The sequence below is a fragment of the Suncus etruscus genome, chromosome 5 (genome assembly GCF_024139225.1).
Source record: "Suncus etruscus isolate mSunEtr1 chromosome 5, mSunEtr1.pri.cur, whole genome shotgun sequence".
Classification (NCBI taxonomy): domain Eukaryota; kingdom Metazoa; phylum Chordata; class Mammalia; order Eulipotyphla; family Soricidae; genus Suncus; species Suncus etruscus.
In genome coordinates this window covers 118,248,308-118,268,139 of record NC_064852.1, presented here as the reverse complement: position 1 = coordinate 118,268,139, position 19,832 = coordinate 118,248,308, and the positions used below count along the sequence as shown (strand labels likewise).

The 19,832-nt window shown below is 44.8% G+C and overlaps 1 protein-coding gene across 2 annotated transcripts in view; it reads right to left on the bottom strand.

Annotated features, from left to right (window-relative positions):
* The window catches only part of CLK1 (CDC like kinase 1), a 747,223-nt gene extending 730,592 nt beyond the window's left edge, over positions 1-16,631 (bottom strand). Inside the window, exons 1-12 of one of the 2 annotated variants that reach the window (XM_049773259.1) lie at positions 16,445-16,631; positions 15,743-15,971; positions 14,772-14,862; positions 14,343-14,409; positions 11,870-11,986; positions 11,615-11,781; positions 10,988-11,082; positions 10,760-10,889; positions 10,024-10,106; positions 9,597-9,676; positions 8,481-8,571; positions 8,221-8,359 (exon numbers count right to left, since the gene is read on the bottom strand). In XM_049773259.1, coding sequence (XP_049629216.1) covers positions 8,222-8,359; positions 8,481-8,571; positions 9,597-9,676; positions 10,024-10,106; positions 10,760-10,889; positions 10,988-11,082; positions 11,615-11,781; positions 11,870-11,986; positions 14,343-14,409; positions 14,772-14,862; positions 15,743-15,971; positions 16,445-16,608 — 1,452 coding nt within the window. In that variant the 5' untranslated portion in view covers positions 16,609-16,631 and the 3' untranslated portion in view covers position 8,221. Of the gene's footprint in view, positions 1-7,936; positions 8,360-8,480; positions 8,572-9,596; positions 9,677-10,023; positions 10,107-10,759; positions 10,890-10,987; positions 11,083-11,614; positions 11,782-11,869; positions 11,987-14,342; positions 14,410-14,771; positions 14,863-15,742; positions 15,972-16,444 lie in introns of those variants that run through there. The other variant, XM_049773258.1, reaches the window with a different exon arrangement.
* Between the last annotated feature and the right edge of the window lie 3,201 nt (positions 16,632-19,832).

The window sequence follows — 19,832 nt, the reverse complement described above, 5'->3', positions numbered from 1 at the left end:
CGAGGAGATAGCACAGCGGTAAGGCATTTGCCTTGCAAGCAGCCGATCCAGGATGGATGGTGGTTTGAATCCCAACATCCCATGTGGTCCCTTGTGCCTGCCAGGAGCAATTTCTGAGTACAAAGCCAGGAGTAGCCCCTGAGCACTGCCGGGTGTGACCCAAGCACTACCGGGAGTGACCCAAACACCAAAAAAAAAAAAAAAAAAAAAAAGAAGAAAGAAAGAAAAAGAAGTCCTATATATAGCACCACTGTATTTGACCTGAAAACAAAGCAAAGAAACAAAAATAATAGAAAACATAGAGGAAGCAAGGAAGGAAGAAGGGAGGAAGGGAGGAAGGGAAGAAGGGAGGGAGGGAGGGAGGGAGGAAGGAAGGAAGGAAGGAAGGAAGGAAGGAAGGAAGGAAGGAAGGAAGGAAGGAAGGAAGGAAGGAAGGAAGGAAGGAAGGAAGGAAGGAAGGAAGGAAGGAAGGAAGGAAGGAAGGAAGGAAGGAAGGAAGGAAGGAAGGAAGGAAGGAGAAAAAGTTTTATTAAAAAAAAATTCAGGCCCGGAGAGATAGCACAGCAGCGTTTGCCTTGCAAGCAGCTGATCCAGGACCAAAGGTGGTTGGTTCGAATCCCGGTGTCCCACATGGTCCCCCGTGCCTGCCAGCATCACCGGGTGTGGCCCAAAAACAAAACAAAACAAAAAAAAAAAAACTCAGGGGTTGGAGAGGTAGGTGTCTGTCTTGCAAGCGCTAGCCAGATCCCCTGGAGTCCCATATGGTCCCTCCAAGCCAGGGGCAATTTCTAAGCGCTTAGTCAGGAGTAACCCCTGAACATCAAACGTCAGACGTTGAAGACATTAGTTTCTTGTAAGGATGGAGGTGAGTTCATTGGGGTCTTCAGAACAGAACAGACACGCATTTCCCCTAACCACTGTCAGTGGCAGCCTTACAGAGTCACCACAAAATAGGGTTTAACATCCATAAAAGCAATGAGTGGGTCCTTGGCCCTGACAGGTACCAGATAGGTAAAAGAGGAAGAGGACCTGGTTAGAACTGAAAAGAGGGCGCTGGAGACATAGCACAGCAGGTAGGGCACTTGCCTTGCATGCATCCAACTTGGGTTTGACCCCTGGCATCCCATATAGCCCCAAGCACCACCAGGAGTAATTTCTGAGAGCAGAGTCAGGAGTAATCCCTGAGCCTCACTGGGTGTGGCTCAAAAACAAAACAACAACTAAAAAAAAGGTATGGGGGGTTATGGTGGGATGCTGAAATTCCAGAAATGCTGTAGTTCTGCTGATGAACAGGGCTTAGAAGTGGGACAAGGGTGTGCTTGTAAGGTTACACCAAACCTATGGTACTTGAGAATGGGCAAGTATAGAGAACAGATGTGTGTTATTGTAATTTTTTTTTTGTTTTTGTTTTGTTTTGTTTTGTTTTGTTTTGGGTCACACCCAGTAATACTCAGGGGCTACTCCTGGCTATGCGCTCAGAAGTTGCTCCTGGCTTGGGGGACCATATGAGATGCGGGGGGTGGGGTGGGGTAAGGATTGAACAAAGGTCCATCCTGGGTCAGCCCCTTGCAAGGTAAACGCCCTATCGCTGTGCCATGGCTCCGGCCCCATCTTTTCTTTATTCATTGTGGTGCTTAAATTCGGAGCCTCCTGGAAGACAAACTACAGGTTGAGTAACATTTCCAGATCCATTTCTGTTGTTATTAAGGACAGTCAACGGATGCAAGAAAATGACAGGGATGAATCAGTATCTATCATTCACAGAGTGGAAAATCCACAAGGGCCCTTACAACAGCACTGAAAAAGGACATCGTTGGGGTCAGAGAGTACGGCAGAAAAGGCTAAGTTCCAGGCACTGCCTATGGGTTCCCAACCAAGCCCTGCAGAAAGTGAGCCCTGAGCACATGTGAGCAGACAAGTATGGAGAAACAAAATCAAGGAGAGAACACCCCTGAACTAGATATTCTGATTCCAAAGGTAAGAGAAAAACTCCCCAAGGAGGAACAACCTGATAATATCACTAGTGTCTGAGTAAGTGGAACTTTTTTTTTTGGTTTTTGGTGATGCTCAGGGGTTACTCCTGGCTTGGGGAACCATATGGGACACCGGGGGATCGAACTGCCATCTGTCCTAGGCTAGCACACGCAAGGCAGTTTGCGCCACCACTCCGGCCCCTAAATGAAGTTATTTTTCTTTTGTTTTTTTTTTGGTTTTTGGGTCACACCCGGCAGCACTCAGGGGTTACTCCTGGCTCCACGCTCAGAAATTGCTCCTGGCAGGCTCAGGGGACCAAATGGGATGCCGGGATTCGAACCACCGTCCTTCCGCATGCAAGGCAAATGCCTTACCTCCATGCTACCTCTCGGACCCCTAGTTAAGTTTTTTTTTTCTTTTAATTTTTTTTTATTTTAATTATGACAACAAAGATGCAAAGAAAGAGGACAGGGTAAAGTTACAGTGGAAGCCCAATCACCCATAAACAGAATTCTCGGTAGTCCCATCGATGATATCCCAGCCTTGAACTTTCAGCCAAAGAACATTAATAGAAACAAAACTGAACCCCTGTACAATACAATTACTTTGTCCCTCAAATTCCCAGTTGTAGTACATACTATTTCTTAGCAGCACACAATATAATCTAAAGACATTAGACTTATGTAACTCCTTAAACATTGAGGGCAAAGTACATTTCTCTAGTTCCATGCACATGCTAACTAGTTTAAGTTAACCTCAAAAGTTTTAGTGGCTTGTTTTTCTTAAGGATTGGAGTCAAGGGAACATAGTAAAAAATGGTATTAAAGTGGCATTTGTTTGCATAGGCCCACCAAAACATAAGGGACATGGAAAGACAAATTATGGTCTAAATACAAGGAGACCTTACCCCTGAAGTTTCCTGGCACAGGACTGACTCTAGGCTCCAGGCAAATTAGTTTGTCCAATTCAAGTCATCGTCTGTAGTGGCAATACACCTCCATTCCTCACATAGTCTCTGTTGTTGGTATCATGTATTAAAGATCCTGGAGTCTGCATATCCCATATTGCAGTCAGGATGGTGCAGAGCATCCTCTCGTTTCACCTCACACTTAAGGGGGACTAGAGAGAACCATGTCCTGTAGAGCAGGTCATTGTTGCTGTCAAGTCTTCTCAGTGTAAACGGAAGTCTCTCTTTTTTTTTTTTTTTTTTTTTTTTTTGGTTTTTTGGGCCACACCCGGCGGTGCTCAGGGGTTACTCCTGGTTCTCTGCTCAGAAATAGCTCCTGGCAGGCACGGGGGACCATATGGGACACCGGGATTCGAACCAACCACCTTTGGTCCTGGATCGGCTGCTTGCAAGGCAAACACCGCTGTGCTATCTCTCCGGGCCCGGAAGTCTCTTTTTAAGAGGTCGATGTCAGACCCTTGGTAGTGTCTTTCCTGGTAGAGGACTGCTTCCAGCTGTTGCTGGATGTTTCGTAGTTAAGTTTTTTATGAAAGTTTCTATCAGTCAAAGGTGCCAGCAGATGGGTAAAGAAATTAGCCTGATTATTGTGAAGACAGATTATTCTCTGGATGAGAATAATCCAGGGATGACTGCAATTTGAAAGAACCCACTCTGGGCAAATCTATGGCAAATAGTCAGGTCAGACAACTGTGGCATTTCAGGAACTAAGCATTAAGGAACTAAGGAACAGAGATTTGGTTGCTCAGAAGATTTCAAAATCTGGGCGGGCAACCATCAGGGAAAGATTTTTTTTATTTCGTTTTTGGGTCACACCCAGAGATGCTCAGGGGTTTCTCCTGGCTCTGTGCTCAGAAGGTGGTCCTGGCAGGCAACTATATAGGATGCCGGGATTCAAACCACCATCTGTCCTGGGTCAGCTGTGTGCAAGGCAAATGCCCTACTGCTGTGCTATCTCTCTGGCCCCAGGGCAAGCATTCTAGGCCCACATGGCAAGAATCTAAAAATGTGTGGCAGAGAAAAGATCATAAATGTCAGTATCTGGCCGGAGGAGGCAAGACACTTGCTTTTGGGGGGGTTGGGTGTCACACCCAGCAGCTCTCAGGGGTCACTTCTGGCTCTGCGCTCAGAAATCACTCCTGGCAAGCTCAGGGGACCATATAGGATGTCAGAATTGAACCCAAGTCCGTCAGGGGTCTATCGTGCACAAAGCCGATCCTACCTGTGCTATCTCTCTAGCCCAAGACACTTGCTTTGCTGTGGCTGACCTCAGTTCTCTCCCAGGCTCCACATCCAGTAACCCAAACCCCATCCAGTGACCCCTGAACACCAAGCCTCCTGAAGCCCATAGGAGTCACTTTAAGCATAGCTTAAAGTAGGGAGTGTGGCCCTCCCCCACCAAAAGAGAAAAGGGAAGGAAAAGGCACCTTAACATCTTGGTGTGAATTTTTATTTTATGGGAGGTGCCCCACACCGAGAAGTGCTCAAGGGCGACTCCTGGCTCTGCTTTAGTGGTGCTTTAGTTTCTTCAGCAGCTACACTGCTGGGTTCTGTTGCATGGGCCAAACTCCAGGGAAGGAAATAACTAACCATCTCCTAATCATTAAGACCCTGAAGGGGGGGGGGATTGCATGGAGGTAAGGCGTTTGCCTTCCATGCAGAAGGACGGTGGTTTGAGTCCCGTCCCGGCATCCCATATTGGTCCCCCGAGCCTGCCAGCCTGCCAGGAGCGATTTCTGAGCGTAGAGCCAGGAGTAACCCAAGTGCCGCCGGGTGTGACCCAAAAACAAACAAACAAATAAACAAAAAAAGACCCTGAAGGGGCCTTGCATGCATTCCACTTCCAGTGCTGCATGGTTGTGCCTGAACACTGAGCCAGATTAGCCCCAAGTACTGCCAGGAATGGCCCCTAAACCAAGGAGCAAGAATCCTGGTCTGACCTTTTTGGTTGCGGGGCTGGAAGAAAAGAGACCAGAAAATAAAAACTTTCTAATAGTTGTTTCAGTGGTCCTCAAACTTTTTAAACAGGGGGCCACAGTTCACTGTCCCTGAGACCATTGGAGGGCCAGAGTACAACAAAAACAAAACCTATGAACAAATCCCTATTCACACTGCATATATCTTACTTTGAAGTGAAGAAACAGAACAGGAACAAATACAATATGTGGGGGCCCGGAGAGATAGCACAGCGGCGTTTGCCTTGCAAGCAGCCGATCCAGGACCAAAGGTGGTTGGTTCGAATCCCGGTGTCCCATATGGTCCCCCGTGCCTGCCAGGAGCTATTTCTGAGCAGACAGCCAGGAGTAACCCCTGAGCAACGCCGGGTGTGGCCCAAAAACAAAACAAAAAAATACAACAGTCTAGTTAGTTGGATTCTGTCAACAAAAACCTCAAATCACAGTGTAAAGACAATGCATGTATGGAATTCTATGAATCAAAGAGGCATCCAACTTTTTTTTTCTTAGCATGAATAATTAACAAACATCAAGCCATGTTTTCCAGTGCAGTGCACTTGAAATTTTTTGCCATTCTAATAAAGTCTCATTTCTCAAAGAATTAGAAAGATGCAGATTAGAACCAGAGATGAGATAGCAGAAGTAGTGCTTGCACAGCAGGTCTCCAACACAACAGTGGTGTCAGTCCCCTGAGCATCCCCAGTGAGTAGCCTAAATTGGGGGCGGTGTGGAAATATGTGGTTTGGCCACCGGTGTGGCCCAGAAAACAAAACAAAACAAAACAAAAAGTTAAAAAAAAAATACAATATGTGGCCCACAGGCCATAGTTTGAGGACCACTGTTTAAATCTTGCTTACATAGGAGATTGCCAATCAGCAGAAATGGCACCAACTGGAGATAGGTAACATAAACAATCAGATAATGGCCAAATGGTGTTTAGGTAAGGAAGAGACCATGAGACAGTGCAGACTGGCTGAGACTGACTAAGGGATAGGCAACTGAGCAAGGGGCTTCCAAGCAGCAAGAATGAGCATCGAGCAATAAGCAGTGAGCCTCCAGCCTGAGGGAAAGGTTCCTGTTCCTGAGGAAGCCACAACAGTCATGATCTGTAAAAATAGTCATTACGAGAACTGTAGGGGCTGCAGCTATAGAGAAGTGGGTAGGGTGTTCGATCCCAGGCATCCCTTATGGTTCCTTGAGCCCACCAGAGCTGTACACAGAGCCAGGAGGAAACCGAGCACCAAGAGTGTGGCCCCCTAACAATTAAAAGATCCGTAACATAGAAGGTAAGATGAACCTCCACAGGTGCTAATGTTCTTAGCTCCAATTCTAACATTAATATGAATAATATAATGTATGCACTTTTATTTTGTATTTGGGGGGGGTTGGGTCACACCCAGCAGCGCTCAGGGGTTTCTCCTGGCTCCACGTTCAGAAATCGCTCCTGGCAGGCTTGGGGGACCACCTGGGATGCTGGGCTTTGATCCCCTGGCGTCCCATATGGTCCCCCAAGCCAGGAGCGACTTCTGAGTGCATAGCCAGGAGTAACCCCTGAGCGTCACCGGGTATGGCCCAAAAACAAAAAACAAACAAAAAAAAAACCCCAATCATTATGAGACAAAAATGACTAAAAGATGTAGAGAACAGGCCAGTTTCTGCAAAAACACAAAATCCTCTGTTTTTTTCCTTTTTCTTGTTTTTTTGGGCCACACCTGGCAGTGCTCAGGGATTACTCCTGGCTGTCTGCTCAGAAATAGCTCCTGCAGGCACGGGAGACCATATGGGACACCGGGATTCGAACCAACCACCTTAGGTTCTGGATCGGCTGCTTGCAAGGCAAACGCCGCTGTGCTATCTGTCCGGGCCCACAAAATCCTCTTCTCTAAAACCTTTTCGTTTTGGGTATCAGGGGTTACTCCTGGTTCTACCCACAAGAAATGCCTGACAGTACTCAGGTCACTGTATGTGGTACTAGGAGTCTCTTTATTTTTTGGCTTTTGGATCACACCTGGTCGTGCTCAGGGGCTACTCCTGGCTCTGCACTCAGAAATCACCCCAGCAGGCATAGGGGACCACACGGGATGCTGGGATTCAAACGACCATCCATTCTGGATCAGATGCTTGCAAGGCAAAAGCCCCACCGCTGTGCCATCTCTCTGGCCCCGGGAGTGTTTTATATAAGGCAAGAGCCCCACTATTCACTCACTGTAGTTTTGTTCCAGACCCATACTTTTGCCTTGCACGTGGCTGACCCATGACGGACCTGAGTTCAGTCCCTGGTCCCATATGGTCCCTCAAGCCAGGAGCAATTTCTGAGTGCATAGCCAGGAGTAACCTGAGCGTCACACCCGGCAGCGCTCAGGGGTTCCTCCTGGCTTTATGCTCAGAAATCGCTCCAGGCAGGCTCTGGGGACCATATGGGATGCCGGAATTCAAACCACTGTTCTTCTGCATGCAAGGGAAATGCTCTACCTCCATGCTATCCCAAGAAAGAATTCTTACAACAGAAAGCCCAGGTCAACTTGGTAATGACTAATTTATAAACAATTTTCTAAAAATTGGCATCTGCTCAGGAGACAATAAGAGACCATATATTGCACAAAAGATACAAACATCTAAAAACCAACTACAATATTAATCCAAAAAATGTTTATAAAGATGCAAAGAAAGATAAGAGGACCCTAAAGTGGAAACAGGTTAAGTATTCCCCCAAAAACTTGAGACCAGAGTGATAGTGAGCAGATAGGGCACTTGACTTGCATGTAGCTGACCAGGGTTCAATCCGGGCACCTTCTAAGTCCCCTGAAAACTCATGCATGATCCTAGAGCATTACTGTTGTGACCCAAAAACTGAGGAGAAAAAAAGTCTTAAGGAAACCAAGCAATGTTTTTTTCAATTATTTTTTAAACAAAGTGACAACATCTTACTCAGGGAAATATGAGATTTATTTAAAAGAGAACAAGAGCTTCTCCAGAGAAGTGGAGATACATAATGGAAAAGAAAGAAGCTGAGGCATGACTGACACGAGAACGAGCAATGTGCCGAAATATTTATTCTTGGAAATGAGGGGAGGTAAAAATAATAGCACTAAAAACGAATGATAGAAATTTCATAAGCACAAGCTTGATCCTGAATAATCTTACTTATACAGTAATTACTAGCAAAGACAGTTCCTTAGCCATTCCATTTAAAATCAGGTTCTAAATAAACATGACAATATAAAAATTTAAGAAACTCACATAATCTATACAAAATAACTTAGTTAAAACTGGACTGATACAGTCTAGACAAGTCATCTCTAGGAGAGCTGTACACGGTAGATCTACGTTATTTCCTCAGAGGGTGAAAGAAAGGGTGTTTCAAGGCTTCTTTCAGAGTGATCCTTCGAGATGGGTCATACTCCAACATTTTCTCAATGAGGTCAAAAAGCAGCTCATGTTCAGCATCCTGAGAAAGCATAAACTCCTAAAAGGGGGAAAAAAAAAACCCACATGCCAGTCATTTTTAGGAGTCTACCATTTGATTTTTCCACCAGAAAGAGGCAAAACTTGAGGTTTCAGTCATGGCAGCAACGACCCACACTCACCTTCAGGGGTTTACAACGCCTTGAAACGTATCTGCCAGCAGAACTGTGTTCATCCCAGTCTAGCCGATCATGATGGAAATATTTACGTTTCCTAAGAAAAATAATAAATTATAATGTTTTAAGTCTTTTTAATGTTATATTAATGATTTTGGAACAGCTGGCAATGTTGGGGGACCATATGACGCCAGGGATCAAATCCAGGCCTCCCACATACAAAGGCCACTGCCACTGAGCTTTCTCCAGCAGCTATTGAATAAACTTACCAAAGGCAATTTTTTTTTTGTTTGTTTCTGGACCACACCTGGCGGTGTTCAGGGGTTACTCCTGGCTGTCTGCTCAGAAATAGCTCCTGGTGGGGCCGGGTAGGTGGCGCTGGAGGTAAGGTGTCTGCCTTGCAAGCGCTAGCCAAGGAAGGACCGCGGTTCGATCCCCCGGCGTCCCATATGGTCCCCCCAAGCCAGGGGCGATTTCTGAGCACATAGCCAGGAGTAACCCCTGAGCGTCAAACAGGTGTGGCCCAAAAACCAAAAAAAAAAAAAAAAAAAAGAAATAGCTCCTGGCAGGCACGGGGGACCACATGGGACACCAGGATTCGAACCAAGCACCTTAGGTCCTGGATTGGCTGCTTGCAAGGCAAACACCGCTGTGCTATCTCTCCGGGCCCACCAAAGGCAATTGTATCAGTTCTAGGAACATTGAGTCTAAGTTTTTGTAGGCAAATACTTTCCAAAATATTAAGGACAGCTTAGAGATGCTGATTCTCTTCTCTTAGTAAATCCGCTATTTAAGTGAGAAAGCATTAATCTAATATACACCTCTGATCTATAATGTTCTAGTTAGGTGTCATGACTAAATGCCACTGAAGGCTATATTCTCTCTCCCTTCTCCACCCCAATTTTGACATTAATACCAATAGAGCCAGAGGTAGTGTTTGCTCTGTTATGAAGTCCAGCCGGCTTCTATCCCTAGTACCCTCTACAGTCATGAGCCCTGCCAGAGTGATATCTGGGTGCAGAGCCAGGAGTAGAAGCCTAAGCATTTTGCCTAAAAACCAAAACAGAACAAAAACACCCCACCAAAAAAAAATCCACCCCACCCCCCACAAAACCAACATACCTGGTTTTCTGTATCATATGTTTTGGTAATGGCCCAAGAATCCTTTCCATCATGGCTAAATGCTCTTTACTATCATGTGTCTGAAATAAAAATTAAGAAAAAATTACTTCCACTTGCACATACCTTTTTTGGTTTTCATCTGTTAAATTTCTTGCCTAGGATTTATCCCAAAAGAGGGGGCATTTTAAATTTGTTACAGCTAATAACAATTTATTAAGGCCTTAGAGAATGATTCCCCTGATAAGGGTAGCCTTTTGTAACAAATGTTTTAAAGAAATTAAAGTGTTCAACAAGATATCTATTTCACACTAACTACAATTAGTAATTTATAAAGAAGGTCATGTAAATTTATACTTCAAGTTAAATCAGTCAAATAAGCAGGCATTTCTCTTGTCTAAAGCCCCAGTAACAGATCACTGATACTTACTGGAAATACTGTAAAGCCAAGGTAGTACTCAATAAGAATACAACCTATACTCCAGACATCACAAGGTTGGGACCATCCTAGGGCTGCAAAATAAAGCAACTGTTAGAAAGCTAACCCTAAGAACTCAATATCCAGATTTTTTTTTGGGGGGGGGAGGGGTCACACTCAGCAGTGCTCAGGGGTTACTCCTGGCACTCAGGGGACCATATGGGATACCAGGATTCAAACCACCATACTTCCTGGATCAGCTGCATTCCTTACCTCTGTGCTATCTCTCTGGCCCAATATCCAGACTATTTTAAAATAGAGGACATAGGGGTCGGAGTGATAGCACAGCAGTAGGCTGTTTGCCTTGCACACAGCTGACCTGGGATGGACCCGAGTTCTATCCCTGACATCCTAAGCCTGCCAGGGGTGATTTCTGAGCACAGAGCCAGGAGTAACCTGAGTGCTGTCAGGTGTGCCCTAAAAAAACAAAAAATAAAATAAAATAATAAAATTCAAGAGAGGACTTAAACATTTTTTCCTTTTTAGGACACACTCAGCCGTGCTCAGGGATTACTCCTGGCTCTGGGCTCCGGAACCACTCCTGGAGGGCTTTAGAGACTATACAGGAGTTCCAGAGCTTAAACATGGGTTGGCCACATGCAAGGTACTACTACTCTACCACTCTACTCGCTCCAGCTCCTAACTCTACATCTTAAGACTCCCACAACAAAGATAACACAATTAATACCTAAAATAACTTCAGGTGCCCTATAATGTCTTGTAGACACCAAAGTGCTGTGATGTTCATCATCATATGTTGCACTTCCAAAGTCCACAACTTTAATATCTGGATTTATTAAGGTCCGTTCATCACGTTTCTGAAAATCACAAATGGTTATAAGAGGTTTAATATTTAATAGTAAAAGCATAACACATATTCATTTAAACTTTTGAAGATAATACATTCAAGAATTACCATTTTGGGATTATATGCCTCTGTGTAGTCAGACTGTACAAATAAGATGTTCTCAGGCTTTAAGTCTGTGTGAGTCAACCTGTTACTGTGTAAAACTGAGGAACAAAAAGAGGTTACATGAAAAACCAGAAACTATACCAGAACAACAAAGAACCCATTCAAAATGTACATGCATTCTCAGTTCTACCAGACTTCAATCTTTTGTGAGTCAACAACAACAACAACAAAAACAGGTCCTCAATAATACAATGCTGTATTTTCTTTTCCTTTTACTTTGGTTTTGGGTCACAGCCAGCGGTGCTCGTAGTCCGGCTCTGTGCTCAGAAATCGAACCCCCAGGGGGACCATATGAGATTCGAACCACTGTCCGTCCTGAATTGGCTGCATGCAAGGCAAATGCCCTACCACTGTGCTATCTCTTTGGCCCCTTTCTGTTCCTGACCCTACCACCCCACCATTGGGTATCTAATCCATGGCCTCGCAGGCAGGTGCCCTACTGCTAACCTACACCCCCGTGCCTCGCCCCCAACAGTTCCTTTGCTAATTTATTTTCTTAACTGCAGCCAAACTAGTCTGGTACCAAGTCTTAGTAAGTCTACATTAATGGACATTATGCCAAGTACTTACAATTCACAGACTTGCATATCTGATATGCCATCTTCCTGATATGATCCAGTCGAAATGGTAGAAAGCCATTTTCCTTAATGAAGTCATAGGTACTAAGTCCTAATAATTCAAACACAATGCAGATATGACCATGGTGCTCAAACCACTCCAGCATCTGGACACAGCGGCTTTAAACGAACAAAATGTACATGAGCACCATTTCTCACACTTCAAATCTTCATGAGGCAATTTTCCGAATTCCATTTTGATACTTACAATGTACTGCTGGGGTCTGTTGTATTTAAGTGTTCCAAAACTTGTATTTCTGAGCGAGCAGCTTCACAGTATCTATCCACATTTTTAACTATTTTTACTGCCACATGTCTACCGCCTCTGTTGGGTGGGGGCAAAGTAATTCCAGATGAAGTCCAATTCCATTTCTTTCTAGCATGCTCTCCAAATTTACTATGCTAACTCATGTTTTATTTTATAGCCTGATAATAAAAAATTTTTTTGAAAAAATTTGGGTCACACAGGTCTGGGGCTGTTCCTGGTTGCCAGAGCCCAAGAAACCACGTAAAACAGGGGCTTGAACCTGGACTGTGTACATGAAAGTATAACAATAGCGTTTAGGTCACCAACCCACCTTAGATTTGTCTGCTGCATGTAAATTACACCTTAGTCTACGACAACTACAATAAATAATACATAATACATAATACTTGCCCTGTACATGATTGATCCAAATTCAACCCCCTTGTGTCCAATATGGTCCCAAGCTCATCAGGAGTGACTCCTGAGTGCAGAGCTAGCAGTAACCACTGGTGTGACCCAAAAGCAAAACAAAACTCTATTAAAATACTTCTAGGTATGCAATAATACATATGGACTGACAAATGCTTTTAGCAGACGTGTGTTATTTACAGGATCCTAAACAATGTACTGACAGTTCTTATTAATAGGATATTGGATCCATTCAATACCTAAATAAAAAAGTTAAGGAGACAAGAGAGGTAGTCAGTGGGAAGGGAATTTGCCCCGCCTAAGGCCGACCTGGATTCTAGATTTAATTACCGGTACCCATATAGTATCCCAAGTCCACCAGGAGTGATCTCTGAACACTGCCAGGTAATGCCAAAACAGACAAACAAACAAAAATCAACCTGACCAAAAAACCAACAAAAACACTCTCCCCACGAAAGTTAAAAACACCTACACCAGGGGTCTCAAACTCGTGGCTTGTGGGCCGTTTGCGGTCCTCCGTACAACATTTTGTGGCCCTGCCCTAGAGGAATCTTTTTTTGTTTTGTTGTTTTAGTTGTTTGGGTCACATCCCCCAATGTTCAAGGCTTATTACTGACTTTGCACTCAAGGATCACCCTGACTTTGCCTCCTGTGGCCCCCAGGTAAATTGAGTTTGAGACCCTTGTCCTACACCTTAATTACAACTAAGACTTAAAAGATCATATAAAACAGTTCCTTCGAATGGTGCTCTAGATCTCAGAACTTTTATCAATGACAGTAGGAAGCCTCTAAATAATTCATGTCATAAATCTGCCATCAAAAGAGAGAAAAAACTTCCAGAAGCAAAAAAAGTAAAGGAGAAGATTGTTATTTTAAGAAACCTTAATAAAAAATAATCATGCCACTTTTAATGAGTACAATTAAACTTTTGACACCTATGTAAAAGAACTCAGGACTCTGGCCCAGAGAGATAGCACAGCGGCGTTTGCCTTGCAAGCAGCCTATCCAGGACCAAAGGTGGTTGGTTCGAATCCCAGTGTCCCATATGGTCCCCCGTGCCTGCCAGGAGCTATTTCTAAGCAGACAGCCAGGAGTTACCCCTGAGCATCACCGGGTGTGGCCCAAAAACCAAAACAAAACAAAAACCATAAATAAAACATAAAAAAAAAAAAGAACTCAGGACTCAATTGTCAAAATAAACTATTCTTTTAAACAGACCTACAACAAAAAAGAAAACATCATTTGCAACTATCCTGAAGATCGCTTTACTATGTTAAAAAAGAACTTCAGGAGCTATTTCTGAGCAGCCAAGCAGGAGTAACCCCTGAGCACTGCCGGGTGTGGCCCAAAAAACCAAACAAACAAAAAAAAAGTTTATTTAAAATTTGAAGGGGCTGGAGTGGTGACCAAGCGGTAGGGCATTTGCCTTGCACACGCTAACCTAGGACAGACCTCAGTTCAACCCCTGGCATCCCATATGGTCCCCAAGCCAGGAGTGATTTCTGAGAGCACAGTCAGGAGTAATTCTAGAGCATTACCGGGTGTGGCCCAAAAAACAAAACAAACAAAAAAAGACCTGCTGTGCCAAGGTTTCTGGCCATGCTCAGGGGTCTTGTATGGGGTGCTGGGGATTAAAGCTGGGTCAGCATCACACAGGACAAGTGCTCTGCCTGCTGACTATTTCTCTGGCTCCCCAAACTTCAAAGATAGAAAACTAAAGCTGAACTGAAAGCCACCACTAATTTTTTCTTTATCCATTTTTGGGCCACACCTAGTGAACTCCTGGCAGTTCTTTGCAACTAACTGGGATGCTGAGATCAAACCCAGGTCCACAGGTTGTAAGGCAAAAGCCAGCCCTAAGAGAACCACTAATATAAAAGGAAGTCACAAATATGAGACAACAAAAAAAACTTTCCCGTTTAAAATAAAAATTAATGAGGCTACACATGCTATTCACAGCTACTGATTACAAATGAAAAATGCAACCACAAATCAGGAAACTTACGCTTTATGATCAATGCACTCCACCACTTTTCCGAAAGCTCCTTCACCTAACGTATCAATAATTTCATCTAAAAGAGAGAAATAAATCTGTCATATAAGAAGTGGATAGTTTACTTATAATAAATGCTATCATTGCATATTATTCTAGTTCAACACTGTCAAAAATACATAAACTTTTAGTTTTAACTTCCATTCTTAAAACTAATTTCATTAATTTGATTTACTATTTTGGAAACTCTTAACAAACATTAAATTTTCTAAAAAAAAAAGCAGAAAATACAACCCCCCCACCAAAAGAAATGGAAAACAAAACAAAAAAAGGAACAGAGAAAGAAAAGAAAAAACAGAAAGACTTCCATATCCCTGAAATCTTAATCTTTATATATAATGTTATCTGTAAAGTTAATAAGTGTTGAAAAATATTCTATACATCTTGCACTTAGTACGTCTCCACTCTGACAGATCAGGTGACCCTCCTCATCATCCTCTACACTCCTGGATCTTTTCCTTCGGTGACTCTTCTGGAAACGTCAAGTGGGCGGCACCAAGATCATCCAGCCAATCAATATACCCGAGTGAATTCAGGGCAGAATACGAAATTCATTCAGCGGGGAGATATTCAGGCATTCAGATACACGCCAGGCCACAAACGGTTGGCAGGAGCAATTTCAAATTCAGTCCCCAGAAATTCACAGGGCACATAGTTTATGTTAACAGGAGAAAAACATGGCAAGGAACAGATTTTCAGATAAGATACTCAAAGTGGCAAGGCAACAAAACATAATACAATTGTTTTCTTTAAAAAACAAAACAAAACAAAACCCCAAAAAAACCTTAACTGTAGCATTCACTGAAACATACTGTTAAGCTTCTAATGTCCTAATTTAATGCTGCAAACTGTAGGCTTTAATATTTATTTGTAGACTGTGGGCAAATTAAGACTGCCTAGTGAATCTAACAAATCAAATAGTAAAATAATAAAAGCCCTAATTCTGGAGAAAAAGGTTTCTGACACATAAGGACAATGCTATGGCATTTTAAACATTAGCTGAACTGACATCTTGTGTAGTGAAAATGTTTACAGAGCATGAACAGAGGCACACTCAATTCTCTTAAACATACAACAAACTGCCTACCATGTTTTTGTGATAAGGTGTCAACTTACAAAATCAAATTATCTTATTGCTACAGACTATTCCGGATCATTACATCAGTGGCACGACAATTAGTTGCCAACTGTGCTGTATTTTAAGAATTTCCTATCAATGCAATCACAGAAAAGAATCCTGCACGTTAAAATTGAGATGTCTTCATCTTAAAACACTACTGTTCTCAAACATAAACTCAAGTTTTTGTTCCGCATGGGAAATAAAAAGTCAAATGTTTTAAAACAGCTCATACCCCATGTGAACGATGGTAAGAAGCACTGTGGTGAATTCTGTGTTTGCTTTTATAACTACTTCTTCCACTTCTCCCAGAGGATTTGCTACTATGGTTCTGATATCTGCCTTCATGGTCTCTATGGTGGTATCCATAGTCACATCCTTGATTGTAGTCATTTCTGTACTCATCAATGTAACGGCGACTATGGTAGTCCTTCTCATTTATAGATCTGCTTTCTAGATAATGGCTGGAGAAAAACAAATTTTCACTTTATACCTAAACCAAGTACCTTCAAATCCTTGTGAAGTTCAATGTCATTGTTGGTAACAAAGAATAGTAGTTACTTCAGCTACCATAGTTTTATGGATGAAATGTATTTTCTTTAATGTTATTAAGACGCAGGACAGTTTTGGTTTGGAGGCCACACCCATCCACCCTCTTCACAAGGCCAGAAAAAATACTGCATTGAAGATGACACCTTTGGGGCCGGGTGGTGGCGCTAAAGGTAAGGTGCCTGCCTTGCCTGCGCTAGCCTTGGACGGACCGCGGTTCGATCCCCCGGTGTCCCATATGGTCCCCTAAACCAGGAGCAACTTCTGAGCACATAGCCAGGAGTAACCCCTGAGCATTACCGGGTGTGGCCCAAAAATAAAAAAAAAATAAAAAAAAGAAAAGAAAAGAAAATGACACCTTTAACCCACACCCCAAACACCTCCTTACCTATCAAAGGTTTTAGAGTGATTATATTTGCAGCGCTTGTACTCCTCAGCACTGCTAGGCGATCTCCTTTTTCTTTTATGACCACTACTGGTGCTCTTCCACTTCCCATAATCCCAATCTTTTTCTTCCCAATCAGGACAGTAAGCTCTCTTTGAGTGTCTCATCTACAGAAATAAATTGTGTGTTTTTAACCATCCGTTAAACAATATCCCATACCCACAACCAACAGTACAAAAAATGGGAGACAGCGTAGCGGGTAGGGAATTTGCCTTGCACACAGTGGTTCCAGAGATGCACGACATCCCATAAGGTCTCCTGAGCCTGCCAGGAGTGATTGCTTTTTCTTTTTATTATTTTTCTTTTCTTTTCTTTTTTTGGTTTTTGGGTCACACCCGGAGGCGCTTAGGGGTTACTCCTAGCTCTACACTCAGAAATCCCTCCTGACAGGCTCGGGGGGTGGGGTGGGGTGGGGGACCATATGGGATGCGGGGATTCCAACCACCGTCCTGGCAAAAGCCTTACCACCTTCATGCTATCTATCTGGCCCCAGGAGTGATTTCTGAGCGGAGACAAGATGAATTTTCAAGGGCTGCTGGGCTGGGTGTGGCCACAAACAGAAAACAAACAACAAAAAGAATCTTTGCAACTGTTCAAATCATCAGAGGCCTGATTTAAAAAAAAAAGGGGGCAGAGAGATAGCATGGAGATAAGGCCTTTGCCTTGAATGCAGAAGGAAGGTGTTTCGAATCCCGACATCCCATACGGTCCCCCCAGACCCCCAGTCTGACGGGGGCCATTTCTTTCTTTCTTTCTTTCTTTCTTTCTTTCTTTCTTTCTTTCTTTCTTTCTTTCTTTCTTTCTTTTGGGGGGGGCCACACCCGTGGTACTCAGGGGTTACTCCTGGCTGTCGCCCATAGGGGCGATTTCTGAGCTTAGCGCCAGGAGTGGCCCCTGAGGGCTGCCGGGTGTGACCCCAAAACAAACAACAACACAACAAAAGACTCTAACAAACACAGCTAGTTGGTAGGCGTTTATCTTGCACGTGAAGGAGCCAGGTTCGATGCAGGGCATGCCAGATGACCCCCCGCCAGGGTCTGCCAGGAGCGATCCCAGAGCGCCGCCCCCCTAAGGCCCCCTAAGGTCGCAGACTCATGTCAAAGTCGCTCCAGCTGCGACCTTTGGACCTGTCCTGTCAGGTCGCCGACGTGACGTGCCTGATAAAACCCGATCACCGGGGGCTAAAGTCGGGCCGCATGGGATCCAACCCGAGACTCCCGCACCTGCAGGGCCCCGGTGAGCGCCGGAGGGGCGGCTTACGAAGCAGCACCTCGGGCAGAGAGAGGAGGAAGAGCCCCGGCGTCCTCCTCCTAGAGGCCTCAGCAAAGCCCACCCGCCGGGCTCCCGAGGCGCTCCCGGCCCTCCCGCGCAGGCGCGCGCAGCCAGCCCCGCCCCGCCGCCATCTTAGAGCGGCCACAGACGCCACACAACATGGCGCCGGGCCCTGTCGCGGCGCGCGCCTGCCTCAAGGCCCCTCAGCCACGCCGAGGCCGCCGGCACCGGCACCGGCCCCGGCCCCGGCGCTCCCCCCGCCGACAGCGGCCGAGGCGACGCGGCCCCGGCCTCCGTGGCGCCCACAGAAGCCGCGCGGGGCTGCCTCAGGAGGACGACGGGCGAGAGCTGCGGCCTGGAGACCGCGAGGCAGTCGCAGGGCGCGGAGACGGGCCTTCTCCCGACGCCTTACCGCGCGGAGCGGGAGAGCCAGCGGGCGAGCTCGCAAGGTGGCCGTCGACTGCACAGCAGCTAGCGCGACGCGTCCCCACAACAAAATGGAGCTGACAGCCCGGCTTCCGGACGCCGCGGCAGACCTCAGGCGTGGCCACGCCCCGGGGCGGGCCGTTCCGGAGAAGGGGCGGGGCCGCGAGTGGGTGCGCAGGCGCCGTAGGTCGACGGCCCGAGAGGCGTCTATGCCGCTGGCCACCTAGGCGGGTCTGCTATTGGCTTTGGAGAAAAGCCAACAGGTTCTTTTCTTGTTGTTCCTCCTCGTTAAACATTGTTTGGTACAAATGCCAACTCGTTGACTCATTTATGGGTAACGCCTGATGCTCCTTTTTGGTGCTGGAGAATATTACAGCGAGCTGAGTAAGACTTTTGTTGTTCGTTTTTTATATTCATCACCAGCTTTATTTTTGTTGGTAGAATTTGACAAAATAATTTTAAACTTTCCGCATTGTTTTTAAACATGCAAAATAATAGTAAAGAATGAGTAAGATGTGGGCCCGGAGAGATAGCACAGCGGCGTTTGCCCTGCAAGCAGCCGATCCAGGACCAAAGGTGGTTGGTTCGAATCCCGGTGTCCCATATGGTCCCCCGTGCCTGCCAGGAGCTATTTCTGAGCAGACAGCCAGGAGTAACCCCTGAGCACCGCCGGGTGTGGCCCAAAAACCAAAAAAAAGGACGAGTAAGATGTTTTGACTTACTCAGCGCCACAGGGGACATTGTCTCCTCTACCCAAATGTCTCCCTGGATTAAAAAAAAACATACAACATACAATCCCTCTCCCCCCCAAAAAATATCACCCCACCTGCAGTTCATAGCTCCAACCTTTGTTTGGAATCCGAATTTGTTCTGGAGTCCAAACCAAGTCCCGCTTTGGGGATTGCCAAGGTTCGAGACCTAATCAAAACATGTTCAAGAGCTGACCAGAAACCAGAAGAGCAGGCATGTATGAGACATGTCTGAGCCCCTAAATTTGTTCTTCCAGCAGGCAAACAGGACTAGGTTGCTTGTCTTTAGTCACTGTGGCTCACACTGAAATTGAGTTAGGAATGATCCATGGCTTTTTGTTGTTTTCTTGTCTTGCTAGGACACCATACATTAGATGAGTGCTCTGTTTCTTGACCCACTTAAAATATATATATATATATATATATATATATATATATATATATATATAAATTACTTTATTTAAAGACTCTCACATAGTTGACATAGTTGTTCATAAAACATTTGTTTCCAGCTAAGTGGGGGTAAAATTACTAAAAATGAATTAAAAAGTACAGTAAAAAGAAAATTTGTGAAAATTATTGAATCTCACAGTAAGTAGCCCTGAACACTGGCGGTGTGGCCTCAAAACAAAACAATAAAAGGAAGAGTTTAGATAAAAATGGAATACCAATCTATAAAAAATAAGCCAATGGGGGTTGGGAGAAAAAACAAAGAAAAAAAATAAGCCAATGTTTATGGAATGACAATCATTAAGTCTCTAAAAGGGTTGACAGGTCAGTGAGAGATCACTCCACAGGCTGGACTGCCTGCTTTTTAAACAGGGGGCCAGGCTGTATCCCCAGCTCCACAGAGGGACTCCAGAGTGCCACCACAAGTAGTCACA